The sequence below is a fragment of the Ochotona princeps genome, chromosome 5 (genome assembly GCF_030435755.1).
Source record: "Ochotona princeps isolate mOchPri1 chromosome 5, mOchPri1.hap1, whole genome shotgun sequence".
Classification (NCBI taxonomy): domain Eukaryota; kingdom Metazoa; phylum Chordata; class Mammalia; order Lagomorpha; family Ochotonidae; genus Ochotona; species Ochotona princeps.
In genome coordinates, this window is record NC_080836.1 from 31440873 (window position 1) to 31466904 (window position 26032).

General features: G+C 38.9%; 1 protein-coding gene across 1 annotated transcript in view; it reads left to right on the plus strand.

Annotated features, from left to right (window-relative positions):
• The first annotated feature begins 481 nt into the window (after nt 1-481).
• The window catches only part of ACVR2A (activin A receptor type 2A), an 85113-nt gene continuing 59562 nt past the window's right edge, over nt 482-26032 (plus strand). The window contains exon 1 of the mRNA XM_004577178.4: nt 482-652. Coding sequence (XP_004577235.1) covers nt 496-652 — 157 coding nt within the window. The 5' untranslated portion in view covers nt 482-495. The remainder of the gene's footprint in view (nt 653-26032) is intronic.

A 26032-nucleotide genomic window follows, 5' to 3' on the forward strand; every position in this document is an offset into this window, starting at 1 on the left:
GCCTGGACCAGAACTTGGCCGCCGCCTGCAGCACAGCCGCCGCAGCCGCCTCCTGCTGCCCCGAGCCGCGCCGCTGCTGCCTCGGCCGCCGCCGCCACGAGCCCGGTCGCCAGTGGTCCGCGGACTTTAGGTGTCCGGGTTGAAGGTCGGTCCGGACGTCGGACCCAGCTCGGTTGCCGGACTGTCCGGGCGGCAGTGGACGCCGCCGCCGCCGCCTTCTCGTAGCCTCAGCCTGGCGTTTTGTTCCGAGAGACCCGAGAGGCGAGCGCAGCTGACAGTGATTTTGACAGTGATTTAAACCCGCTTTTGTTGTTGTTGCTTTTCGTTGTTTGGTTTTGTGTGCTGTGCGTGTGTGTGGCGGTTTTTCCCCCTCCCGTGGTGCATTTTTTTTATTATTATTGTTGTGCTCTTTTTTCCTCTTTTTTTTTTTTTAAACCGTGAACGTTATCATTATTATTATTTTTTTTTTCTGCTCGGGGCTTCCGACTATGTTTTATGACGGTTGATTTTACACCAGGAGGTTTGTCTCCGAGGAAGACCCAGGGGACTGGCTATCTAGCGAGAACTTGCCACGGCTCTCCCCAGCGCCTCGGGAAAATGGGAGCTGCTGCAAAGTTGGCGTTCGCCGTCTTTCTTATCTCTTGTTCTTCAGGTAGGTGTTGGCGGCGCGGCGCGGTTGTGGTCGGGTGGGAGAGCTCCCGCCGAGCCGCGGGGAGGCTCTCCCGCACCCCCCGAGTCCCTCGGCTGCCACCCCCAGGTCTGATTGGGGATCCGGAAAAACCTCCATGAAATCCTCCTGCGTGTGGAGTCGGCTTGGCCAGCTGATAACAGTGGAGTGTTGTGTTGTTGTGGAAGTGAGAAAGTCATGGTCTGTGGCCATAACGCTGGATGACAGCGCTGGCTGGCTTGCAAGTGAAGCCGCAGATACCACAAGGGGACAATTTCTGCAAAGCTTCAGCATGCCGAAATGCCACTGACTGCAAGCTCCCCCCCAACCCCCAAACAGGGGTGGTTTACTGTGTTTTTTTTTTTTTGGTGTGGGGGGGTTCGTCTTTTCTCTGGGGCTTCAGCGAGGACTGCCACGATCTAGCCCGTGGCTTCCTTACATGTTCGCTGGGGAGGAACAATGCACCCTGCCACATTGTAATCTGGGGCTGCCCTCACGTTTTCTCCAACTTGGCTGTTCAGCGGTGTTAAAAATAGTTGTAGTTGTTGTTGGAGCCTCGACTGTGACCCAGGACTGGAGAGGGATGGTTGTTGGTAATTGTGCTGCTGGCTTTCGACCACCATTTGTGTGCTCCGTGCCTGCACACATTTTGCTTACCTACGGAATACTTCTCTGATGCGCTTTGTATTGAAGCATTGTTTTCGGTTTAGCACGGCCCATGTGAATCCTTTTTTTTTTTTTTTTTTTTAATTTACTACTAAATGTGTGAGACTCAGGATAGTAGGTTTTAGCTCAGGGTTGGAGGAGTCTCCTGGCCATGTTACCTTTGAAATGTGGGTATTGCGAGGACGTTGGATGGTTGCAACCAGTGGTTGGAGAAAGTGGTCTTTTGTATTTGAAATCCCGTACATGGGTGCAGCAGCATCTAGCTCAAAGGTGTGCAAACAGACATGGCAGGAGAGAGAGTTCCACAGATGAAACGATGCAAAGTCGCAGCGAATCTGTTCAGCTTAATATTCAATATCCACTTGCTAGGTTGTGAAGTAGAATCGTGTGTGTGTGTGTGTGTGTGTGTGTGTGAGAGAGAGAGAGAGAGAGAGAGAGAGAGAGAGAGAGAGAGAGAGGGAGGAGGGAGGGAGGGAGGAAGAATTGACAGGTTGCCTAGCTATGTCTTTATCTCGTTTGCCATAGGGAAATTAGAGGGGTGGTAGTCTTTTCTTTGTGTACCTCTGGTGTGTGTGTGTGTGTGTGTGTGTGTGTGTGTGTGTGTCTTCCCAACCCCTCCCCCTCTAATAGAATCTGTTGTAATGTATAGAATTTTGCTGAATGGTACATTTCCTTGTGGTTAATAAATGGATAGAGTCTAGTCTTATGTCTGTAGTGGTATTGATCAGTTCCGGGTGGGCTGAATGTGTTGTGAAATGGCGATCATTGCCAGAGATTAACCAAAAGAATCATGTATGTTTAAATGGAAGAAGGAAGACGCTTAAGGATTCTTTCTGTGCCTGTTTGCGGAGGACGCTAAACAATGGTGTGTCTGAAATGAATGAAGGCCTTGCTAGCATTAAATCTCTTGGTTTTGTGGGATGACTTGGCCCTGTACTTTTTTCATCTTTCTCCGCTGTCTCTCTGGTTCTGGCTGGCGAAGGCTTGCTCGGGTTCCTTTTTCTGATCTGTTGCCCTTGAGGAAGAGGGGCATCATGGCCACTGACCAAGGAATTGTGGACATGATTTCCTCCCAAACCCACCTGAGTCACACTAATTGGTGAGAGGAGGTTATTCTTGAGCAGTTGCAAGGTATTACTTCTGGAAAAGCAGGTTGCCGCTACAGATCTAAACTGCTTCCTCTGCTGGATCTGGGAGTAAAAAGATCTGACTTTCTTGTAGGGCTATTTTCCCCAGGTCAGGAGGTTAATATTTAGAATTTTGGAGATAATGATATTGCTGCTATACAGCATGTAGGTAGCCATTTCATTTATATTAAGCTAATGTAAGTATTGTCCCTGGTTTTTTATTTTTAATAGAAAAAACCTTGCGTGAACTAAAATCTGTGCTTCTATAAAAAACAGTTGTACTTATCTTAAAAGGTTGAATCTCTACATGAACATTTTTAGTATTTGGTCTCTTTTTAAAAGGACTTTGTTATGAATCAAGTGCACTTCCAAAAGAAGATGGTTGTGTTTCTTCTAATTGATTTTCTTTGTAATCTGTAATTTGGCATGCTGGAAGCATGAGGGTGGCTATTTTTATGAGAATTAAAAAAATTATCAAGTTGTCTGCTTTCCATCTTTGGATATTTGATTCCAAGTCAAGTAGTCCTAGCAGGAAAGTGCAGTTTAGTGCAGGTATGCAGGGTGCGTGCTTGCGGTGTGGAGGTTGATTTTTTTTTTTAATTTATCTCATGGTATGTATTGTGGAGAGTGATTATGGCGATTGTTCTTACAGCCTGTGACCAACTGTATCATGTCCTTCTCGCAGTTCACGGGAAACATTCAGAGTAATGCTCTCATCCTGGCATGCTTTCAGAGTCCCTTTGATTTTGATTTTTTTTTTTTCATTTCTTTTATCCCCCTCAGATTGTATTTCCAAACACATAATCTCCTCAGTTTTTTTTTTCTTTTGAAAGTATCATGGTTAATTTGTGTCTTTTCTCACAGTTTGTTAAAGTGTGAGGATGAGTTGAATACTTGTCCTGGTCCTTAGATTTATCCTACCTAGAATGATGTAGCTGCTGTGATATTTGAGTTGCATTGAAGTAAGCAAAAAATTCTGTGATTCCTTTGGATTGTATGGGAGCTGGTAGAGTCACAGTCATTGTATTTGTTGAAATAAGATGGAAATGGAGTGATTATATTACATCTTCTACAATTCAACCAGGCAATACTGTGTGTGTCTGTCACTGAGTATGTGTAGCTGGAGGAAGAGTTGGCAGTACAGACTCTTTGAACAAGCTAACAAGTGGTACATGGTAAACGATTTGTTTTCTAAAAGGCAGACTGTTTTAAATGTCTGTGATCAAATTCAGATATAATAGCAGGGCTTCTGCCAAGTGTCCTGCAGTTCTCAGGACAGTCTGCCCCAACCCAGGAGCACTGGGCTGAGGAAGTCAGCAGTGTGGAGGTGGTGGGGAGAGCCGCTCCGAGCCCTTCCTGAGCCCCTGCCAGTCATGGAGATTTCGATGATCTCCACGTGACCTTGAGTTGAAAGTTTTTATTATTTTTTGAAATTAGAATATGATTAGGATAGGAAAACACAGTAGGTGTGTGCCTTATTTATATGGTTATATATTAATAAAAATATTCTTTATGACTTGCGTATAAACCCTCCAGTCGTCTATCTTGATAGAATACTCAGGAAAATTACATGTTCTTGGATATGATGAATGATACCAGTGTATCAAATTTAATGTTTACTTTTGATCCAGTATTCTTTGTGTCATAATAATTTTAAGGATATGTGTGTTTTAATCCTTGTTGATATCACTGGACTGTATGGTGTGTGTGAGAGAGAGACACAGTGTGGTTGAAAGTTTCCCGAGTATCGTGGAAGAAATATGTTCACTGTTAATATATTCCCTGCGTGGTTTCAAGGTATAAATTTAATTAAAAAAACACGATTATTTGCTTTGTCAAGTTAACTTTAATTTTGAGGAACTTTTACAGAGATTTGTTATTTACATGAATCTCTTGGGGCTCAGGTGCTGGATTTGGTTCCTACTCAGATGATTTAGGATATACTAAGTGATAATCTGTGGTCTGTTACGAGACTTTTTTCCCTTTGAAGGTTAAATCTTGACCATAATGTGTGCCTGGTTTGTTTTGAAATGTAGTTTTCTGGAAGTTAGCTCAACCAGCCATGGTAAGAATTACAGTAAAACTTTTAGCAATATAAGCAGCACTGCACCATTGAGAAAAAGAATTCTCAAGTCACGCCCACAAAACTATGCAAATGAGCCTCACGTGGTCGCTGTAGCACACCTCCTCAGAGTTGCCTGTGATACTACTGACACTGTCACCTTTCAGTCCACCAGACTGTTCCTGCGTGGTGACTCATTGCTCAGCGGGCTGAGAGTTTAGTAATATCTAAGTTGCTCCTCAGATTCTAAGTTTTATTTGTTGCAGTTTTACTTTTGTTAAGTTCCCTTGTTTTCTGGTCTTTGATGTGTCTTGTAACTGATTTAAATGATTTAAATGTGATTCTTCATGTTCTCTGCTGTTGCCACTTGTCTTAGTGTCAGTAAGATCGTAGATAGTCTTCGCAAGATACAATAATGGGGTCAGTCCTGGGGCATGCCTTTGCTTATTACTTATATGTTCTGGAACATACCATATTTTTGTTCTTTTTCATTTTAGTTCCTTTTTGATTTGTCTCCCGTTTTTATTCTTTGCCCCACCCCTGTTGGATTTCCAAATAATATAGACTGTTTGCTAGGAAACCTAGTCATTGCTTAGTTTCAAGATAGCTCAGTAAGGATGTTCACCTGTAGTTTAAATGTGAATTGAGTGAATTTAGGATGCTTGAGAATTAAGTGGATAGGCTTTTCCTTTTTTTTAATCATTTTTTTAATCTGCTGGTTTCTGGACTAGACTCTCTGTACTCTTTCACACACACGTGTTCATGCACACACAGATTGTGTTGCTTTCTTGGAATTAGCTTGAATTTTAAATAGCTTTTATTCCATTTTTAATATTTAGGCTTTTCTGAAGTTTTCATTGCTTTGAAAGTGTATCCCTTACTATTATTTATTTATCATCTGTTTTAGGCCAAAAAATTTGACCAGACCTGAAGAGTATATTTATTGCTACTGATAGGACCTCATTAGACTTCCTCTGTGGCAGATTTAATTCTGTTAGGTTATAACAGTCATGTCTAGACAGAACATTGATTTCAAATTGATTATTGAACATGAAAGTTCCAGGAATAGTGTATAGAGGAAGAAGGCAGGAAAACTCTTAGAGATAGAAATTGACTTTCCATCATTTTCCAGCAAGATTTCTGTTAGAAGCAATGCATCTGATGGTTAGGTTTTGTTAAAGGAAGGAATCTAAAGAGATGCATTGTCTCTGAGGCTGAATTCCCTGAGTTGTTCGAATGGTGGGCTTAAGGGGAGAAAATCAGGAAATGTTCATGAATAGTGACTGAGAATGTGGTCATGGTGTGTGGTGGCCTGGCGTGTGGTGCCAGTGCTGCCACTGTCTGGATTCTGTATGACTTTGCTTACCTCAGTTATACTAACATTTTTAGCTAAGGTGAGCTAGTTCCCGCTCACTACTTCCTCTGCTTTCTAATCCATCCACACAGCTGCCAGAGTGACCTCATTAAAAAATAAATCTGAATATGTCATTCTTGCTTAAAACCTTTCACTGACTGAGTCTAAAGCCTTAGAATGCTGGGAAGTGTCCATCATTTAGTTCTTGCCTGTTTTTTCCAGCCTCTTGTTATGTGGTTAAGAATGTGTACTCTGGAGATAGACTTCCTTGGTTTAAGTTCTGGCTTTATGACTTAGCCTTGGTCAAATTGCTTCACTTTTGGGCCTCAATTTTCTGATCTGCACATGGGCATATTACTACTGCTTGCCTTGCAGAGTGGTTGGAAGATTAAATGGCATGTATGTGCTTGGTACTGACCTCTGGAGATGGGGAGCCTGCCTGCTCTGTTCTAGCCAGCACTTGCAGTGTCTGGAATGATGCTTCCTGTGTTGTGTATCAGTGTGGCACCTTTGTGTGTTAGTTCTTCCTCAGTGCTACTTGATTGTTTATCAGACAGAATAATCTCTTTAGAAACATTCTCTCTGCTACCAGCACAGATTGAGTTAGTTGCTTTCTGTTCATTTAATACCTGGCAGATGAGCTTGATTTCATTATTATTGCAAAGTGTTTACTTGGTTATTTCTATTTTACATTGTGTAAATGTTCAATACCTTGAAGACATCTTCCTTTTATACACAGACCCATTCTTAGAGAGTAGCACACAGTAGGTGGTCAGCAAATGTTTACTGAATGAATGAGATGAAACAGTTTGAATACTTTGGGCCTGTTTCTTCTCTTACATATTGAAGGGATGGTATTGGATTGGTCATATCTGATTTTTCCTACTGTAGTTATGATTGTTAATATTAGAATCCAGTACTGACATTTTATTAAGAAATGATTTTGGTTGTTGTTTTGATATCATTAAGTTTTGTTCCTTTTTTTAGAAAAATGCTTTGTCTTTCTGATCCTAAGACTAAATCTTTTGATGTAATGTTAATTATGTAAATTGGAAAGAGGTCTTTGAGATCTAGGTTCAGTGGCCTTCATACTTTCTGGACTGTAACCCACAGTAATAATTATCTATCGCATCATGACTTAGTTCCCATGTGGTGTTGCGTGTGTGTGTGTGTATAGAAGCAAAGTTTCTTGAACTATTTGCTCTTACTGTGTGCAGGACCTTAGTTTGATAGTTTCATTTTCAAAATGTTGATTATCACCAATTAATTAATTCAGTGACCAGCTAATGGATTGTAAACTGCCAAACAACATAGTTTGGCAGGTTCATATTTTCTCTACCTAGTACCCTTTGGCATAAAGAAACATCCTAAGTAAAAATGTCCAATAAAAATACATGCATTAAAAAAACTGCACTCAAAAATAATATGATTACTAGTTAATCCAAAAAAGAGAATGTGTGCGTGGTACAGAATGTAGGTAAAATAGGCCGGGGCGAATGTGGACTGGGCCTGAGTGAGGTCTGCTCTGTGCTGGACACATGAAGCACACATGAAGACACTGAAACAAAATTGGATTTGGGGGAGTTTGAATTTTTTTTTCCATTTAGGAAACATTTAATGGAGGAGGTAGATTTTAATACTTGGGGGAAAAGTACTGTTAGGTTGCTAAGAAGGATATTTATGTTAATTTGAAGGAAAAAAAGCACAGAATATCATCAGGAATGCAGAAAGCATTTGAGAGTAAACTTCACCATGATCTAAAGAAGATTGGGTTGGAGAAATTTTGACTAAATCTGTAGATGAGACTTATGTGTTGAAGAGATGTTCATAATTGCTTGAAGGTTTAGGAGAGTTGAGAGGGATAAGTTCAGTTGAAAAGGAACTTGAAAAGTAATTTAAACCAAGGGACGATAGGAGTAGATGTTGCAGATCTTGATGTAGAAACATAGATATGGACATAAATACACTTTGAAGATGAAGGATAGGATGGTTAAGAGATAATGGACCTGATGAAAATAGAAGGTCTGAAGAGATTCACAGATAGAGATAGATTTAGAGAAGAAGTGTGAATGATGGTACAGTCACAGATTTGGAAAAATCAACGTGTATTTGAGCGTGTTAGTTCTGTCTTACAGGGGCAGATATTTCGTGATGGCTGTGTCTCCGTTGTGCTGTCTAGTTAAAGAATTTTAAGCATTAGTGGCTGAGCACGTTATTTGTGCTTAAATAATAGTCAAATTCCAGTAATTCCAGTAATCATTCATATTGGGGTCATCCAGGTTATAGTCTTTGAAATCTAGGTGAAGCACTTGCTTTTACATAAATTATACTGCTCTGTAGAAGTAGATTGAGATACATTTATGGACTTAGTAAGTACTCATCATGGTGGAGCCTAAGCCTCTCTTTGGTTTAGATAATAGCAGTTTTTTTTTTGGTTTCCTGTAATCAATCTGGAAGTCATTTTATTGCCTAATGATGCTGAAAAAAATAAATGTGAAGCAAGAAAGTATTGATTGGAAGGTCTGGCCACACGTGGGGAGAATGTTTGACTTCTAAGAGATTATAATCAAATATATATGTGTATGTGTGTGTGTGTGTGTGTGTTTATATATATATACATATAATAATAAAAGTAAGTTAGCCTGTTTATAAAGCGTGGAGAGAGAGCTTTTCCTAGTTATAATTACTAATTCTAAAACTTGCCTTTTATGTAAATGAGGTCACAGTTAGTAAGATATCTGTTCTTTTCATCTTTACGACTGTGTTAAATCTAGCTTGTTCCAAGGCATTCAAGTGAAAGGGGCGTGGCAAGTTATTAGATCTTGCCAACTTGCTGATTCTCTGAGATTAATTTTTTGAATCTGTAAAGCAAGATGTATTAAATGGAACAATGTGTCACATAATACAGTAGCTATGCTGAGTAGATGTTATGGATATTTGTTAGTTTTTTATCTAAGTTCATTTAAGAAGATGTGGAATGTAAAACATTTGAAAAATAAAAATTCAGTTCTTGTGTAAGCTTTACTTCATAAGATACAGCATGTTAGAAATTTGAGTATAGATTCAGCTCATGGGAGATTTTTAAATTTGCAGGTAAATTATTTGTCAGTTAATGTGGAATAATATTCTGATCACGTGACCCAGACAAAGGAAATATCAATATAGGATGCCAGAGAGGTGTCAGGGATATTTACAACATGCAGATATGATGATTTTTAAAAAAGATTTGTTTACTTTTGTTGGAAAGGCAGATATACAGAGAGGAGGAGAGACAGAGGAAGATCTTTCATCTGATGGTTCACTCCCCAAGTGACCGCTAAGCTGAGCCAATGCGAAGCCAGGAGCCAGGAGCCTCTTCCAGGTCTCCCACACGGGTGCAGGGTCCCAAAGCTTTGGGCCGTCTTCGACTACTTTCCCAGGTCACAAGCAGGGAGCTGAATGGGAAGTGGAGCTGCTGGGATTAGAACCGGCGCCCATGTGGGATATTGGTGTATGCAAGGTGAGGACTTTAGCCGCTACATTATTGCGCCGAGTCCTGATATGATGATTCTTTACAAGGAGTTCTTGAAAGTCTCATTCTAGTGTGCATGAAAAAGAAATATTGGAATATAAATTTTATCTGTTGGCATGTTTTGCTGATTTTCTTAGAAAATTTCACTTGAGTGTTTTAAAACTTGTCATGTAGGACTAAACTTTTGAAAGAGAAACCTGTTTTTAGGTATCAAGCCCTTGAACTTTTCAGTGTAATTGTTCAGGTTTGACATCAGTATTTTGAATGTGATATAATTTGGACTAAATCTTGTGTGAGTTGGTCATTCAAATTTCTGCTTTCCTACTGGCTCTTCTTTGAGCTTTGACAACCATTAAGACCTCTCTTCACTTACATTAAAGTGGATGAAATAGGTATTCATTCAACAAATAAATATCGAACCATTTGCTAGGTCCTTGTTCTAAGTGCTTGGAATGCAACATTGAACAAGCCAACATGATTATGCCCTTATGGAGAATGAAGTCATAAGGTTAGTATCAAATGAATAAAATAATTGCAAATTCTGACATGTGTTACGATAGAAGTAAGAGTGCTGAGTGGATAACTGCCTCACATCATGTATTAACAGTCTCTGAACTGTTTGCTTTATTTATCTACCTGCTTGTTACTTGTCCTTGCCACTATATTGTAAGCTAAGGTAAGGGGATGTTTCTGATTTGTTCATTGTAGCAGTACCAGAGCGTAGCAGGACTGAAGAGGTAAGGCCGTGGGTAGCAGCCTATTACATCAATATAAACTAAAGTGACTGTCCCAGATCCCTTCTAGCTTGCACATTTTTTTTGTGTTCTGAAGCTTGCCTGCATGTATTGGTCTTTTTATGTTTTTTCCATCGCAGCATTTTTTTTCCTGGTCACCAATGTTTTTAAAAAATGTGCTTCTTACGAATATAAGAACTGTGGATATAATGTCCTCCACCCAAAAAAATCTCTGAAGTATATGTAAAACATATAAGTTACTGAACTTTTAGGTTTTGTCAATCTGCTAATTTATAGTCTTAAGCATCCCTGTTTCTGAAATTGTGGCTTTATTCCTTTTCAGATGCATATTTTTTCATATATTGTTTGCAAAATTTAATATTAGCATGGTTGATGATTCAGAAGTTGAAACTTAAACTATTTGTGTCTTAATGCTTAGCAATTTGATGTTTCTTTTTCTTTTTCTTTTTTTGTTTTGTTTTGTTTTCTCTTCTTTTCTTTTTTATTTGGATGTTGTTACCAAGGTCTTAAAGGCTGAAATGACAAATAGTTATTACTTTGAAGTATTACTTTTATTCAGGGTTACAGTGTCTAACACTAGGTAGCCAGCTTGCAATTTTTCTTTCATTTGAAGGGCAGATTTACAGAGAGAAGGAGAAACAGAGATCTTCCATTTGCTGGTTCACTCTCTCAAAGGCCACAATGGCCAGAGCTGAGCTGTCTGAGGTCAGGGTCCCAAGGACTTGAGTTGTTGTCTGCTGCTTTCCCAGGCCATAAGCAGGGAGCTGGATCAAAAGTGGAACAGCTGAGAAGTGAACTGGCATGCATGTGGGATGTGGGCACTGCGGGTGAAGGGTCAGTGTGTTATGCCACTGTGCCACTCTCAGCTTGAATCTTTTTGTCTGGAAAGATTTCAATTCTGTAGTATTGGTGGGGGAAGTTGTGCTTGGCACATGCCAATCAACTGGATCTTACATCATAAGTTTGGTAGTTGCATCTTTGGCTAGGAAAAACTGCATTTTAACACATAGGTGAAACCATGGATACTGAATTCAAAAAAAAAATTATGGTGGCTGCCTGTTTTCTTTCGCCTCCATTTTGGAACCATATGAAGCCAGCTATGTTTCGGAAGCTATTTTCTTTTTCTTTCTTTCTTTCTTCTTTTTTTAGAAGTCTAATTTTCTTTTTTTTTTTTTTAAAGATTTATTTATTTTATTACAAAGTCAGATATACAGAGAGGAGGAGAGACAGAGAGGAAGATCTTCCAATTATTCACTCCCCAAGTGAGCCGCAATGGGCCGGTGCTGTGCCGATCCGAAGCCGGGAACCAGGAACCTCTTCCGGGTCTCCCATGCGGGTGCAGGGTCCCAAATCTTTGGGCTGTCCTCGACTGCTTTCCCAGGCTACAAGCAGGGAGCTGAATGGGAAGTGGAGCTGCCGGGATTAGAACCAGCGCCCATATGGGATCCCGGGGCGTTCAAGGCGAGGACTTTAGCCGCCAGGCCACACCGCCGGGCCCGGAAGCTATTTTCTATAAACATGTGCGGTTCACCCTGCCAATAGTGTAGGCCATTTTATTATCATGTTAAAGTAGTTTTAGAGAAAGAGCTGTTTGGCCTTGGCATGTTGGCTGAATGGCTAAATCCATGCAAGTGCTGGGATCCCACCTGCTCCAATTCCCACCCAGCTCCCTGCTTATGGTTCTGGAAAGCAGTAGAGAATGGCCAAAAGTCTTGAGCCCCTGCACCCATGTTGAATACCTTGAAAGAAATTCCTGCTTCCTGGCTTCAGATTTGCTCAGCTTCAGCCCTTGTGGCCACTGGGGGAGTGAACCAGCAGGTGGAAGATCTTTCTGTCTCTCAGTAAATCTGACCTACCTTTCCAATAAACGAATAAAAGAATAAATAAATCTTTAAAGAAAAAGAACTGGTTATTAGGTTTTGTGTTTCTTGTTAGGGAATTCATCCTTTAGGTGTAGTGAATAGAATTTGCTAATTATTTTTTATTTAAAATAAGACTTGCTATGAAATTCCTTATGAACAGTTTCCAATGATGTGGGTTGGGGAAGAAAGGCAAAGATTATTAAGAGAATGTTGATAAATAATGAGTAAGAGCAATTTTAAGAAAATGACTTACACAAAAGGGAATGGTAGCAGTAAAGAAATTTGATTATCAGGCATTCAGAAGTAGGGTAAAATGCCTTTCAAAAGGAGCAGAAAAAATAATGGAATATCACTGACCATCATTTTTGTTCTGTATAAATATGTAAATATTAGATAACAGATCTTACCTGGCAACATTTACTTGTTTTTTCCCCCCTTGATTTGAGTAGAGAACTAATAAATTAATTTCTGACTTTTTTTTTGTTGTTAAAATGTTTGCAGAGCTGATTTGTTTGCTGAGAAGGCCTAACTAGCTGTCAGTTGCTGTTTTCTCTTGTCCATACTTCTGTGGGAACTGTTCTTGTGAGAATATAAACTACGCAAGCAGATCTTCACTTTTGAAGCATGAAGTTAAAATAAAGGCTAGGGTCAGAGCCGTGTCCCCTACCTTTTTTCCATTGAATCACAGGATAGGTTTTGATTAATCTGATCTTTACTGCCATAGCCTAAGCGTTGTATCAATAATTGTAATTTCTTCTGAGCCTGGCAATGTGTTTATTCACTGATGTAGCAGCATTTTAATAATTGATATCTAGCCTTTTATCCATGATGTGGAAGGAAATTAGCTAGTCCCCTAAGCCAGAGAACAGAGCAGTAGACGGCTGAGTCTGTTACAGATTATACGTTTTCTGCCATTGGAGCATCTGTGGCCTGCCAGTAAGTGCTAGTTAATAGAAATAAAATCTAATGTTGGTAGAAATGTAGCTGATCGTTTGCAAGAATGGTTTTCTCTAGAAAGCAGACCTAAGAATTTTTATCTTCAAATTCAATAAAAGTTATTCAGTTCTTGGACCGGTGTAGTAGAAACAGCTGTACTTTATCTAGGGATTAAACTTGGGTATTGAGCCAATCTGTGTCACAATATACCATGAGAATTTGGGGGAAATTCCATAGCCTTAGGTTTTCATCTGTGAAGTACAATTTATAATGCCAACCTTACAAGATTATAGCGAGAATGAATGTCGATACACACAACATTTATACATACATGCATGCACACAGACTGTTTGCATATTTTAATTTATTTGAGAGGCAGAGAGAGGAGTGAGACCAAGAACAAGTTGTCCCATTCCCTGGTTTATTCCCCAAATGCTTGCAGTAACGGGCTGGGCTATGACTGGAGGCAGGAGCATAGTCCAGACCTCTGCCGTGGGTGGCAGGAGCCCGGTTAGCTGAGCTGTCACTGCTGCGTCTCGGCATCTGCAAGCTAAATGAGCAGAAAAGTGGAACCTGATCCAGGTTGCAGGTGTGCAAGGGTCTTAACTGCCAGGTCTGTGCACGGTCCACATACAACTTTTACAACTTTGTAAATTCAGGTACTTGTAATTCATACAGTGAAATTTTTCAAGGAGTAGGTAACAGCAGGAAGGTTTCAAGTAAACTGTAACACTACTAATTGGATTTTTTATTTTTAAATGAGTACGATTTATTTTTGTTTCAATAAAGGGATAAATTCCCTAATCATGTGAATATAAAATATTAGAGGAATGTTTATTCCTTATGATTATCCTAAAAATACCACATGTCAGAGCCCCTCTCTGATCTCATCTTTTGCCACATGGGCCTTTGATTAATTCCTACAACAAGCTAATTATTTCATATTTCTGGGATTTTTTGCTTTTTTTTTTTTTCAACTTCGCTTCCATCAGTAGTTTTGAGAGGGACTATATGTGACTGACTGACTGTGGCTACCCAAGGGCCTGGCACATAATATTAGAAAATAGTTGAAATGGATGTTGAATACTTTGAAACACTGAATACCAGGATCTGCAAACTTTTTTGTAAAGGATCTTATATGTTTGTGTGTGTGTGTGTGTAGTGTTATACACAAAATGTAAATGAATCAATATTACAATATTCCAGAAAAACTTTGTGAACACTGAAATTTGCATTTCATATAATTTTTCATGTGGTACCAAAAATTCTTCTGATTTTTTTTTTTCCTCAGGCGTTTAGCTTGTAGAAAACATTTTTCAGGGCATATAAAGCCAGGCTGCAGACCAGATGTGACCTGCTAGGTACCTGGGCATTGTATATGTGGCGCCCTCCCCCAACTTAGAAATACATTCAAGAAACTTTGGAATGTAGGAGGCATTATTAAAATTTATTTATTTGAAAGGCAGAGTTACTGATACTGATGAGGCAGGGAGTGGGTGGTGAGCTCTTCTAGCCTCTAATTCATTCTCAACATGGCCACAACTGCTGGAGCTAGACCAGGTCAAAGCTAGGAGATTCATCCAGGCCTCCCATGAGGGTGCAGAGGCCCAAGCACTTGAGCCATCCCTTGCTGCTTTTCTGGATCTGTTAGCAGGGAGCTGGATCAAGTGGGGACTCAGGCTGGTGCCCATTTACATGCTGTGCCAAAATGGCCCCAATGGGAGGCATTCTTTCATAGAATCATTGTCATATGTGCTTATTTTTCAGACCAGGGCTCTTAATCATATCATTGGTGAAACTGCAACTAAAGTCCTGGCTACCCTGCTTTCACTCCTGACAAGGTACTTGGACAGGCAGCGGATGATAGCTGAAGTGCTCGGGCCTCTGCCACCCATCAGGGAGGCGCGGATGGAGTGGTGGGCTCCTTGGTTTGTCCTGGCTCATCTCTGGCTCTTCCAGCAATTTGGGGAGTGAACCAATGGACGGAAGTTCTGTTTCTACCCCTGTTGCTTAGCTTTTCAAATAAGTCTTTTCAAATCAGTCTTTGATTGAGTTCTCAGACCATATATATATGTGTGTGTGTATATATGTAGGACTCACAGGTTGTTTTACTCCTTGTGTTGTAGTTTAGCAGTACTATACAACTTTTCCCCAGGAATAGCAGTGGCTGTGAGGGAAAATGGACTTAGTGTTCTTTTTGAGTGAGAAGTAACACTCTTTCCCGGGCTGAAAGGATTTCCTACCTTGATCTCTTCTACCTCCCCAGTCTTGTTCTGAGAAAGTACCCTGGTTTTAGGGACTCTTGTTGTTTAGAATGGTAACAAGACTTAAAAAGATCTTTGCACATGTGCTCAGGGAGGAGGACTTAGAAGGAAAAAGGCAGGAAGAGAGAAGAGGGAAAAGTAGTTTCTTTTTAAACTGCTGGTTACAGCTAACAAAATAAAAAAAAAAAGAAAAGAAAATGCCAGAATGAATCACACACAGTAAATGATGCCATTCTTGTGAAGTTTCAGTTATGTATGTGTGTGATTATATGCACTGAGTGACAATTTGAGGCAGAGAGAGAAAAATAAATACTACTTCTACCTGCTGGCTTACTCACCAGCTGCCTTCAGTGGCCAGAAACTAAGGATGACAGGTTCTTAGTTTTCTTGAGCCAGATCATTAGCTGCATTGATAGGCTGGGGCCACTGGCCTGGTGTGAGGGAGGAGAGTGTGTAGGAGAGGAAGGATTTCTTCTTTCTCCTGTTTCCTTCTGGACTGAAATTTCTACTCCTTATGTCTCACCGCTAAGTGGGCTTTTAACTCCTGCTAGGAATGGCAAGGAAGTGAGAAAGAGTGGAACAGGTGTTTAGCTGACAGGGGAGTATGGAGAGAAAGCCCAGTGGCAAAGAGCACCTGGTCACCACAGTGGGTATGCTGTCCCGGGGTGAGTTAAGAGAAAGCTCCTCTGAAGCAGTACTGAATTAGTCCCTAGTTACCCAAATACTAAAAAAATCATGATATATATTTTTAAAATGTCTTTGTTTCTCATATGTTAACAAGTATGGTAGAAATTTATTTATGCTGTTTATACTGTCTGACTTGATTTGGATTAGTCTTGGAAAGAAGATTGATGGAAGAGCTATTACTCTTAGAGTAGTGACAAAAACCACAGCAGATACCTGATTAATTGGTTGGGAGGATGAAAGAACCTTAACCAAATGTGTCCATGTCTCCCAGGCTTGGTTGGGACTCATTCATGTGGAAAGAGTTTCAATTTGTGACATTTGAAGATACATTAATATATTCCAGTCCATTGATTATTTTTACGGCATTGCTTACCATTCTGTATTATAATTGCTTTGTGAATCTATTCACATGTTAACTCTAATTTTTACATGTTCAGTGTAAGTTTAGAGCATTAGAACCACACTACCTGGTCCTCATGTGGAAAAATGGAGATAATAATGGTATCCATCTTATACAGTTGTGTCAGTGAGTTGATATGTAAAGGCTTTGAAGAATTTCTTATGTGTAGCATTCTAAATAGCAAATATTAGTTGCTAATACTGTTTGCCATTACCTAGCAGTGTCCGGCTTCGAACTGTTACCTTAGTGAGGAAGGTAAAATGTAGTGAACCTAAAACTCAGAACTTACAGTACATTTAGTGAGAACTTAAATGTTTGCAGTTGGACATGCTGTTTTGTTCAGAATATAGAGTTTAATTTGTTTGTAATACTTGTGTTTATTTGTCTGACTGCCTCAGTTGTAGACCATGTAGTTTTTCAGGGAGGAGTATCACATTTCCAGTGCTGTAAGTTATTGATATTTTTCATGAAGATTTTGAAAGACATCTTTTTAGAAAGATACCAGAAAGAGTGGAATAGCGTGTTATTCAGGAACGTATTCCAAAATAAGGAGGTCTTAGAATCTTCTTTCCAAATTGAGGTAAAGGTAAAGGGAAATAAATGTGTTAGGGGAATAAGTGAAATTTCTTAAAGTATAACTTGTCTTTTTTTTTATCTGGATATCAGCATTTCTGGGAGAATAGCTTCCATTTATTAGTGCGTCATAAAGTTTCTAAGTTATCTTGTGTGTTCCCATTTGATCCTTTGTGACATTATTTGTGTGTGTGTGTGTGTGGTTGGTTGGTATTTCATAGCCTGAGTTAATATTACTTGCCTGAAATTGCTAGTCAGTGAAGCTAGAGTTAAAACTCCCAAGTTTTTAAGTTCAGGGCTCTTTGTGAAAGTCTTGCCAGCTTTTAGAGAACTCTTTTGCCACCACCCACCCCTTAGTGGAGGGAATGTTTACAGTGATTTATAAAGGTGGTTTCTCAGTAGGAACTCTGTGTACTCAGTTTGGAGTAACCCATGGTTAGAGCCCTGAGAGGCGGAAGGAGCAGTATAACAACCAGAAGCACCAGGGTAGGCTTTAATTCTAAGGCAGATGTTACTTTTCTCTTTCTTGGCTAACCTGATGGCAACTGCAAATCCACATGTGTTAATTGTTGCCTGAAGGAAATTTGCAGGTAAATCCTGCCCTTGATTGCTGCAGAAGTGCTTTTCTTAGTCACTTTTGCTTTTTGATTAGGAATGTTTAAAATTGTCTTCATAATGAGCCTTAATTAGGTCAGTCTCATTACACATGTGCCAGAATTTATATTATTTTTACCTTATTACATTTATTTGGTCAGAATTGGAACTGGCAGTTTATGTCATGGTCTAACCATTATGAATAACAATGATATTACTAATGATTGCGATTTGTTAAAACTGCCATTATTACCAACCACCACTTATGGCATGCTTTGGGCTAAGTGCTTTTAAGTTGTAGTGATAAAGTGCATGACTCACTGTACAGGATAAATACTATCCCATTTTATAGATAAAGAAACTGAGACTCAGTGATTTGCCTAAGGCTACACAACTAAGTAAAGCCCCAGTTTCTAATCCTGGTCTTCAGGGTTTAGATCTGTTCTTTAAGTTGAATGTTCTGAAATGTATATTAAATTGTTGAGTTAGCAGTGGTAAGGGTAATACGTCTTTCTTTGAACTCCACCTGCTAAGATTCCCTTCCCTTATTTCAATGGTAGCTGCTGCTGTTGCTGACACCCCTTGAAATGTATGATGTAGTAAAAAATTCTGAGCTATCAAATTGAGGTGTTGCAGATCTGCTGTGTTTTTTGTGGTTGTTGTAGCTTGGAGACGAAAGTAATTGTGCACAGCTGTTGGAATACTGAGAAGCAGAGCCTGTTCCTTTAGGTTATACAATGACTTGGAGTAAGAACTAGGTCAGAATTCATTTGCTTTAATCACTATTTGAATAGTGAATACAATGTTCAAAGTAAATTCATCTTAAAATGGTATGTCTTGATTCAGAAAAGTTGAATTGAAATTTACTCACATAGAAGAAGGGAAATTCATGTTCTTTTTCATTCAGGAAAATGATGTACTGGTCATTAATTACTCACTAAGTGTTATTACTGATTCTGGGTGTATGAGGGAGAGCAAGCTAGATAAGTATGAGTATTCCCAAGCCTTACATTTTTTTGTTTCTGTAACTTTCATTAAGGTTTTAACTGGCTTGTAGAAACTGAGTAGGAAGAAAAAGAAATCTCTTATTTTTGTGTTTTTTGAGATTATGAATTATAGATGACATCTTGTGTTTCAGTAGTAGAAACAAAGAATAAATCCACAAGTATTTGATTTGAATTAAAGAAACTGAATTGTGGAAAAACTAATATGCCCATAATCCATCTACTTAAAATTTAACTAACAATTGACACTTCTCAGTGTGCCAGTGTCTAACATTGCTAGGTATGTTGGAAGGAAAAACCTTAAACTACACATAATACATATTCCAAAACTGTAATATAAAACTTTTTGACATGTTATTGAAGTTAGTGGCATCTGGCACCAAATGACACAGTTTTTTTTTAAGGCTTTGGTTGTCTTTTGAAATTTCACTGGGTGCATTTCGTGTTCTCTTTCATTTATCATTTTTGAGTACTTCTTGGTCTCATTTCTTCTTGAATTTATTGCTGCTAAATACACCAAGATGTTAGTTTTCGTGATTCTCACGTGATCACCACATTCCTGGTGACCAGAAGTCAATAAATATTTGTTGAACAGATTACCAAGAAAGAGTCTTCCTCTGAGCAGTTTCTTGAAAGAGCTCCATTTGTGTATCTGGCTCCACATCTCTATCTTTTGTCCTCTCCTTAACCCATTGTTAGCCTTAAGTAAGTGAAACAGTTCCCTCAAAGATTAATGGTTTTCTACTTGCCTTGTCCAAAGGATTCTTGTTATCTATATTTGGTTATAATTTGACTTTCCTGTGAATTTGATGCTATTGTCTGGTTGTTCATTTTTAAAATTCTTTTATCTACTTACTGTCTCAGTTCTGCCTGTAGTCCCTCTTCAACTGGAATATTCATCTGCTTATCCTTTTTCTGTGGCTTTTCTGAATTTAATCTTTCTTTAGGATTTTTTACCCTGTATCTCCTTTCCTGCTGAAGTAATCCCATCTCTCATCTTTAGTATTAATTAACTATAGGAGATGTCCAGTAGTATGTCTCTTGACTTTGATCTCCCTCTTGAGCCCCAGACTTATTTATTAGTCATCCAGTAAACATTAGGTATATGTCATCTCTGGAACTGTGGTGATGAATGAGCTGTGGTATTTACCCTGGAGAATTCACAGCCTGGATGGAGGAGAATGGTTAGTAAGCTAGCACTTAGGCAGCACTTCATATCTACTTTAGAGTGTCTTGGGATTACAGCAAAAGGTGGCCTTATTCAATTTGGTGGGAATCCGGTACTGGTTTCCCACAGCAACACATCAGGTGGCCATGAAAGATCATTCGTTCACCAGGTGAATAAAGTGGAGGTAAAGTTTTTGCCCCCTTCTGCTGAGATAACTCTGTATAAAGAAATTAATTCTGTAAAGCCTTAAGCTGTATGGCCTCAGGCAAGGAGTAAGAAGTATAGTCCATCGGATCCAATGTCATGGCCAGCAAAATGGTATTAAGCATTACATCTAGAGGTAGGGAAGTGACTGTGAAACAAGAATTAATAATAGATCTCCACTCACTGAGTAAGGGAATGATTTCAAAAGAACTCTGAAACTGGTGTGTGCTGGATTTGGCCTGTTCTCTGGTACCTGTTGTGTGTCAATAGTGGTCTTGAGAGATTAAAGCAGTGCTTTTCAGACTTTAATGTGCATGTGGGTCACTTGGAGATGTTGTAATGCAGATTTTTATTTGGTAAGTCTGAAGTGGGGCCTGAAGTTCTGCATTTCTAACGCTCCCGTAGATGTCATGGCATTGGCTCAGGAGCTGTACTTTGAGTAGAAAGAGATAAAAAGAGACCAGTAGCTGAAAGAAACAATTTATAAGGAGGCGGGGCTGAATAATTGTTATACAGTTGAGGAACTAGCTAGATTTAGTTCGGGAAACCTATGGGCGGGCAATAATGCTGGAGGATGGGTCTGCAGGGTTGGGCAGGAATCAGATTGTGAAGGGCTTAACTTCCTGAGGAGTGTTAATTTCATGCTGAAGGCTGTGGAGGAGCCAATTTAAGTGAAGAGTGCTTTCAGATTACTACTTTAGGATTAAGAGATGCATCAGTTTTTTGTTTTCCATCAGCATGAGTTCAAAGTACTGTCTCTGAGAGAGCAAGTAAGTTGTTGATACAGATCTAAACTGGAGAGAGAGGTTTGAGTATTCAGCAGTAAATGTACAGGTATTCAGTAAATTAGGCGGAATGAAGAGCAACCGAAAGATCGACCATAGCAATGGACAATTCTTACAGATTCACGACTCAGTTCTTGATTTTTGAGCAATTGGTCTCTGTCCTGTGGAGGTATCAGATGTGGATAATCCTGTCTTTATTTGTGTGTGAGTTTTTAGTAGTAGTCTATGCTTTTTTGCCCCTGGTTTTCTTACTATAGATTATGAAATGTGGTTCCTATTAGATATCAAAACAATCCTTGATGACATTTAGATGTTTTCTCATTTAATTGATATTTTTCTTTAATATTAAAAAATACTCTAATAATCACCTACTTTTAATATATATATGAAAGAATATGCATTTATATGTATTAGAAAATATATACCGGAGAAATTGCTCCCTTTGGCCAGATAACTTGCTGCTTAGGACTTCTTGTTGACATTTGTAAATCTGAAGGTTTTACTGTTCAGTGCTTTTCCAGGTTATTGATAAAAATCTTAAAATTGATGTTTATCATTTATGAAGGACTGACTGTCCATTTTTGTCTTTGGCTTATTACCTTAAGCCGATATCCAGTTGATGATCCCAAGACCCTCTCAGTGTTGTGTGTAGTGGGAGCGTGTAAGAGTGATATTGTTGAAGTTGGAGAAGGAAATTCAGGGATTGAATGTGAGTGGAGAACTATTAAGCATGATTTTGTCCAAAAGGGAAATCGTGTACAAGGTGACAGTCATTCAAAAGGAGGTGCCTTTTATTGTGTAGCTGAATGTAGAGAAAACAGAAAGCTGCGGCCTGTGTTTTGTGCTCTAGTTGAAGAGAGAAATCTATAGATAGATCAACAGTAAATGTTATAATATAGTTTATATTTAAATGCTGAGTTGCAATGAGAAACCAGCTGAATACCAGCTGAGTTACTAAGGAATCCAGGACATAGAAAATGAAGACACAGTAGCCTGGAAAGCTTCACTAAGCAAATGGAACTTCAGTGAGCCTTAAGTTAACATGTAAATAGGTGGGAAAGTGATTTAGGGAAGAAGTGGGCAGGAGAAGCAAGGGTGAGGGGAGGGGAATCAATTAAGATAGGGTGGAACAATGAGAATGCCTTGTGGAAATCAGAACTGGCATGGGAGATAACGTTGAGATGGCAAATTTGCAAGTTAAGGCTTGAATGTTCAAGCCTTTACTTGATGAAATGGTTGGGGGTGTATGAGAGGGTGTGTGGGGGTGTGAAGGTCTGTGGGGGATGTGAAGATACATGGGATATGTAAGAGGAAAATGTAGGGAGAAATGTGTGAGGTGTGTGAGAGAAGGATGTGTGGAGGGGTGAGAAAAAGTGTCTGTTTTAAAGCAAGAGAAAAAAGCCTCAGTAGAGGGAAGAAAAAAGTCTTAGGTGTAAGAAAACTCAGCATTCAGCAACAGTTCTTGGTCATAGCAGTAATTCTGTAGCATCAAATTCAGTGTTCACTTTCTTGCCTTTGATAGCCTGTGTGGTCATGTTTTAATCAAAATTTTACTTCGACTCTCAAATATATGTCTACCCCCTTTTACATGATGTCTTTGAGTAAAATATACCTTCCCAGGATGCTGAATTGAATGTGTCATTTTCTGATGTTTTCTTTGTTACAGTGTTTGCGGTTCAGAACTGAGGTCACACTTTGTGCATTTCTTTGGCCTGTCTAGCACACTGTGGGCCACCCAGGTTGAGGGTGCCATTAAATAGTGGAGATTTATGCTTCACCCTTACACCTGTAGGCTTTAAAAGCTACAAAGTAACTAGGCAGTGACTCTGTTACAGATAATTATCCTGAGTCTTCTAGTTGCAAAAACTGTTTTCCCTGATTTATCTCATTTCATTCTCCAGTTTAATCCACTGACTGGCTCCTCAAGGAGACCTGGTTTTTCCTTCTTTCCTTTTAATGAGTTTCTTTTTTCATTACTTCTCAGTACAGACTGCTCTCTGCATATGTGCCATTCTTTTCCCTGAGTACCCTTTCCCTTCTTTATCTGCTTCTTTTTATATTTCCTAAATATAGCTAGAATCTTTTTCATATACTGCTTCTATGAAGCTTTTCTAATTAATCCTTTTTATCCCTTTTAGTCTGTCTTCATATCCCTCACACATACTTTGCTTATCTGTGAATACATACATTATTTTAAATTATTTCTGACTTTTTAACGTGTTTGATGTTCAGAGTGGATGGCGGATTCCCCCAGGGTGGCAAAGACTCCTGTCCTGTATGCGTTTGCCTAGTGTTTTGCTCACTCTGAACAGTTGGGCATCGCTGTCGCCTAAAGCCCCGTGTCCTCTCCTGTGTCCCCAGCTCATGTGTGGAGACGTGTCTCCCCTCTAATGCCAGAAGTCCTCAGGGCCTAATGCTTGCTGTTTCTTATGTTATTAAACATTTGATAGGAAAGTAAATTTTTCCCTTTCTTCTGGTCAATGCTGGCTAGATGTCAATGAGTTTAGAATCTCAGGGTTGAATTTATTGTTAGATTATCTATTCTCTGAACTTGCCCCTTGCTAATCATTGTCTTTGTATTTTAATACTTAAATTTTGAGTACCTGAGGGACATATTGGTATACGTCACAAGTCAGGGTTTTATTTAGTTAAGAAAATTTACTGACTATATTGTTTAGGTGCCCCTGCATTTTTACAATCTATCTAATTACCAATATTTTGTGAAGAAAGAAGTATAAAGCAGTGCTGTCTGTCTTGGGTAAGTTCTAGCAAGCAAAAGTGTAGAACAGCTGTTCTGCCTTGTACTATCTTTTCAGTTTCCGTGGAATTGAGCAGAAATATACATTGAAAAACTCATTATATAAATATTCTAAGGACTAAGTCTCATCTTAACCATCTGGTATGATTTCATTTTAAGGGCAAACTTGCCTCCTACTTTTTGGGGTCACTAAGAGAGTTGCTTAAATTGCTATCTTCTTATTCTTCAAATTGACATTTTGTTAACTTTTTATTTTGTTTCTTCTTCCCATTTACATTGATTAGGACTTTATTCATTGGTCTTTTTCATGAGTAGGAGAAAAGCAACTTGTTGAGTGTCCACTCTTATTTGTGAAGATGGCTTGTTTCTGATGCTGGTAGTGACAGATCTGATCTCATGCCTCCCAGTTCCTTTTCCGAATTGGGTGGGAAACATGGAGCTCATGCTTTGATATTTATGTATTTTACCACAGTAAAATCTGGATGATTCTCAAACATGTCTCACCTACCAGTTTTCCCATCGAGCAATAAGAAGTTGTGCAGTATGTTTTCCATGTTAAATGTACTGTGTAAAGTCTTATTAAAAAGTAAAACATACCTCAATGTAAAAAGGTTTTTATTATCTAAGTGGAAAGTTGACTCCATGGGTAACCAAACAGGTTTTGCAGTTGATTTAAAACCCTGATAGTTTGCATTGTACTGTACTTTCTACTTAATATCATTTCCCAACAACTCTCGCTTGCTCCTTTTCCAGTCTTAAAGCATCAAATTATAATTATTTACTTTTAATGTTTTACTTATTGGCCACCACTTCAAATTCAGGAAAGTTGTCCTTGATGCATTTTGTGGATTGCATGATTAAAGGAATCTTGGTTTGACTTTTTGCTTCAACAGAAAAATCACTAGATGACTGTGGTAGGAGGAGGCTGAATCACCTGCCACTCTCCTCTGGTCACCTGGTTGAACAGGGTTTATGGCAGATGCTATTGAATGAATCTTCCTGAAAATTACAGTGGTTCTATCCCAGCCCCCGACTTAATAACATGTCTTATAACTCCTAGTACCTTTCAAGTACTGTAGAGATACAGCAACAAGAAAAGTTCCAGAAAATAATTTGCAGGTATAATAAAAGACTAGTTGTAGTCAAGTTGGGTTATGTGACTTTGAATAGCTCATTTATTTGATACCTCACTTAGATTTCTAAACTTTGGAGATATTTATGGTAGCTTGATTTTAACACATGTTTCTTGAAATGCACACATGTAACATTTTTTGTGATAAGGCATTGTTTTGCAAATTTCCAGTCAGATGAACTAATTGTTATGACTTTGTGGGGATGATTAAACAAGATGAGTAGGCATGTTCCAAAAAGGCCTCTCTCACTAAGCATCTTAATAAGGATATTGAGCCAGTTAAGGGTTGTGGAGCAACAAGAGTATTGCTTCAAAGCAAATAAGAGCAAATCATAAATTTGAGCCATAAGATGGAATTTTTGGTTTTGCAATGGTGACATTCTTAGAAGTTTGAAAAAGTTAATTTTCACACTGTTTAATACAGTATATTCAAAATAATTCAACATGTAACCTACCTCATAGTGTTATGTTTTTGTTTTTAACTAACTTCGAAATACGTTGTATGCTTTATACTTGTGATACATCTCAATTTGGGTTAGTCCTCTTCCTAAGTCAGTAGACACGCATGGCTAGTGGCCAGTTGGTAGGGCAGCTCAAGTCAAGAGAAAGCATTTGGTAGAATGTAACTGTGTTAGAAAGAAAATGGGTGAAGACTTAGGAAGAGCAGCCATTAATTTTAAAGGTAGGCTTTGTAGGAAGGATTCTGTTTAAAATGGTGTGTGTATAGTTCTAGGGAAGAGTCTGAAGCTGCTGTGCAACAGCTTTGATAAAAGGTAATGGAAACATCTGGAAGACTAGAACAGCAGATTCAGAAGTACCACAGTGAATGGGAAATGGCGGAATTTGATGACGGCTAATAGTATGCGAGAAGAGTCACTAATTGATTATTATTTTAAGAAAAACATCTTTCCCAACCAGGGGCTATTTAGCTTAGGCTGTCATTAGTTTGGTGGAGAGAGGTAGTTACTCATAATGACACCCAGGAGAAAACATTGAGATCATCAGATAAAATTGATTGCAGAGAAATAATGTCAGTAGCAGGGATTTCAGAGGGTGGTTTATGCTAATCCACTAGAGAGGAAGAGTCCCAGGTAAATCATTGATTTTTATGAAGCAAAAACCGGACAAAGTTCTTGGTGACCTAAGAGCAAATGAAAGATTATGCAAAATACTGCATATCGTAATTTATTGCTTAGGCAGTGAATAAGAGGACATTGATCACACCATGTGTGTGTAGGAAAGAGCTCAGCTTTTAACTTTAGTCCGGTCTTGACCTGATTACTTAAAGTGGTATTCATTGGCGTGTTAGAACTACCAAGCCTCATTTTTTTCATCTATAAAATGGGCAGAAACAGTATGTACTTCTTAAAATTATATGGGTTAGATATAGTAATCTTGCTGGAGTTTATAAGTGTGGGATGTCCAGAGGTAGGAACAAGTTACCCTTTACTTTCATAGATAAGTGTCATTTTTAAAGATAGAATGTATGTATGTTTTCTTTTTTGTTATTAGAATTTTTTCTT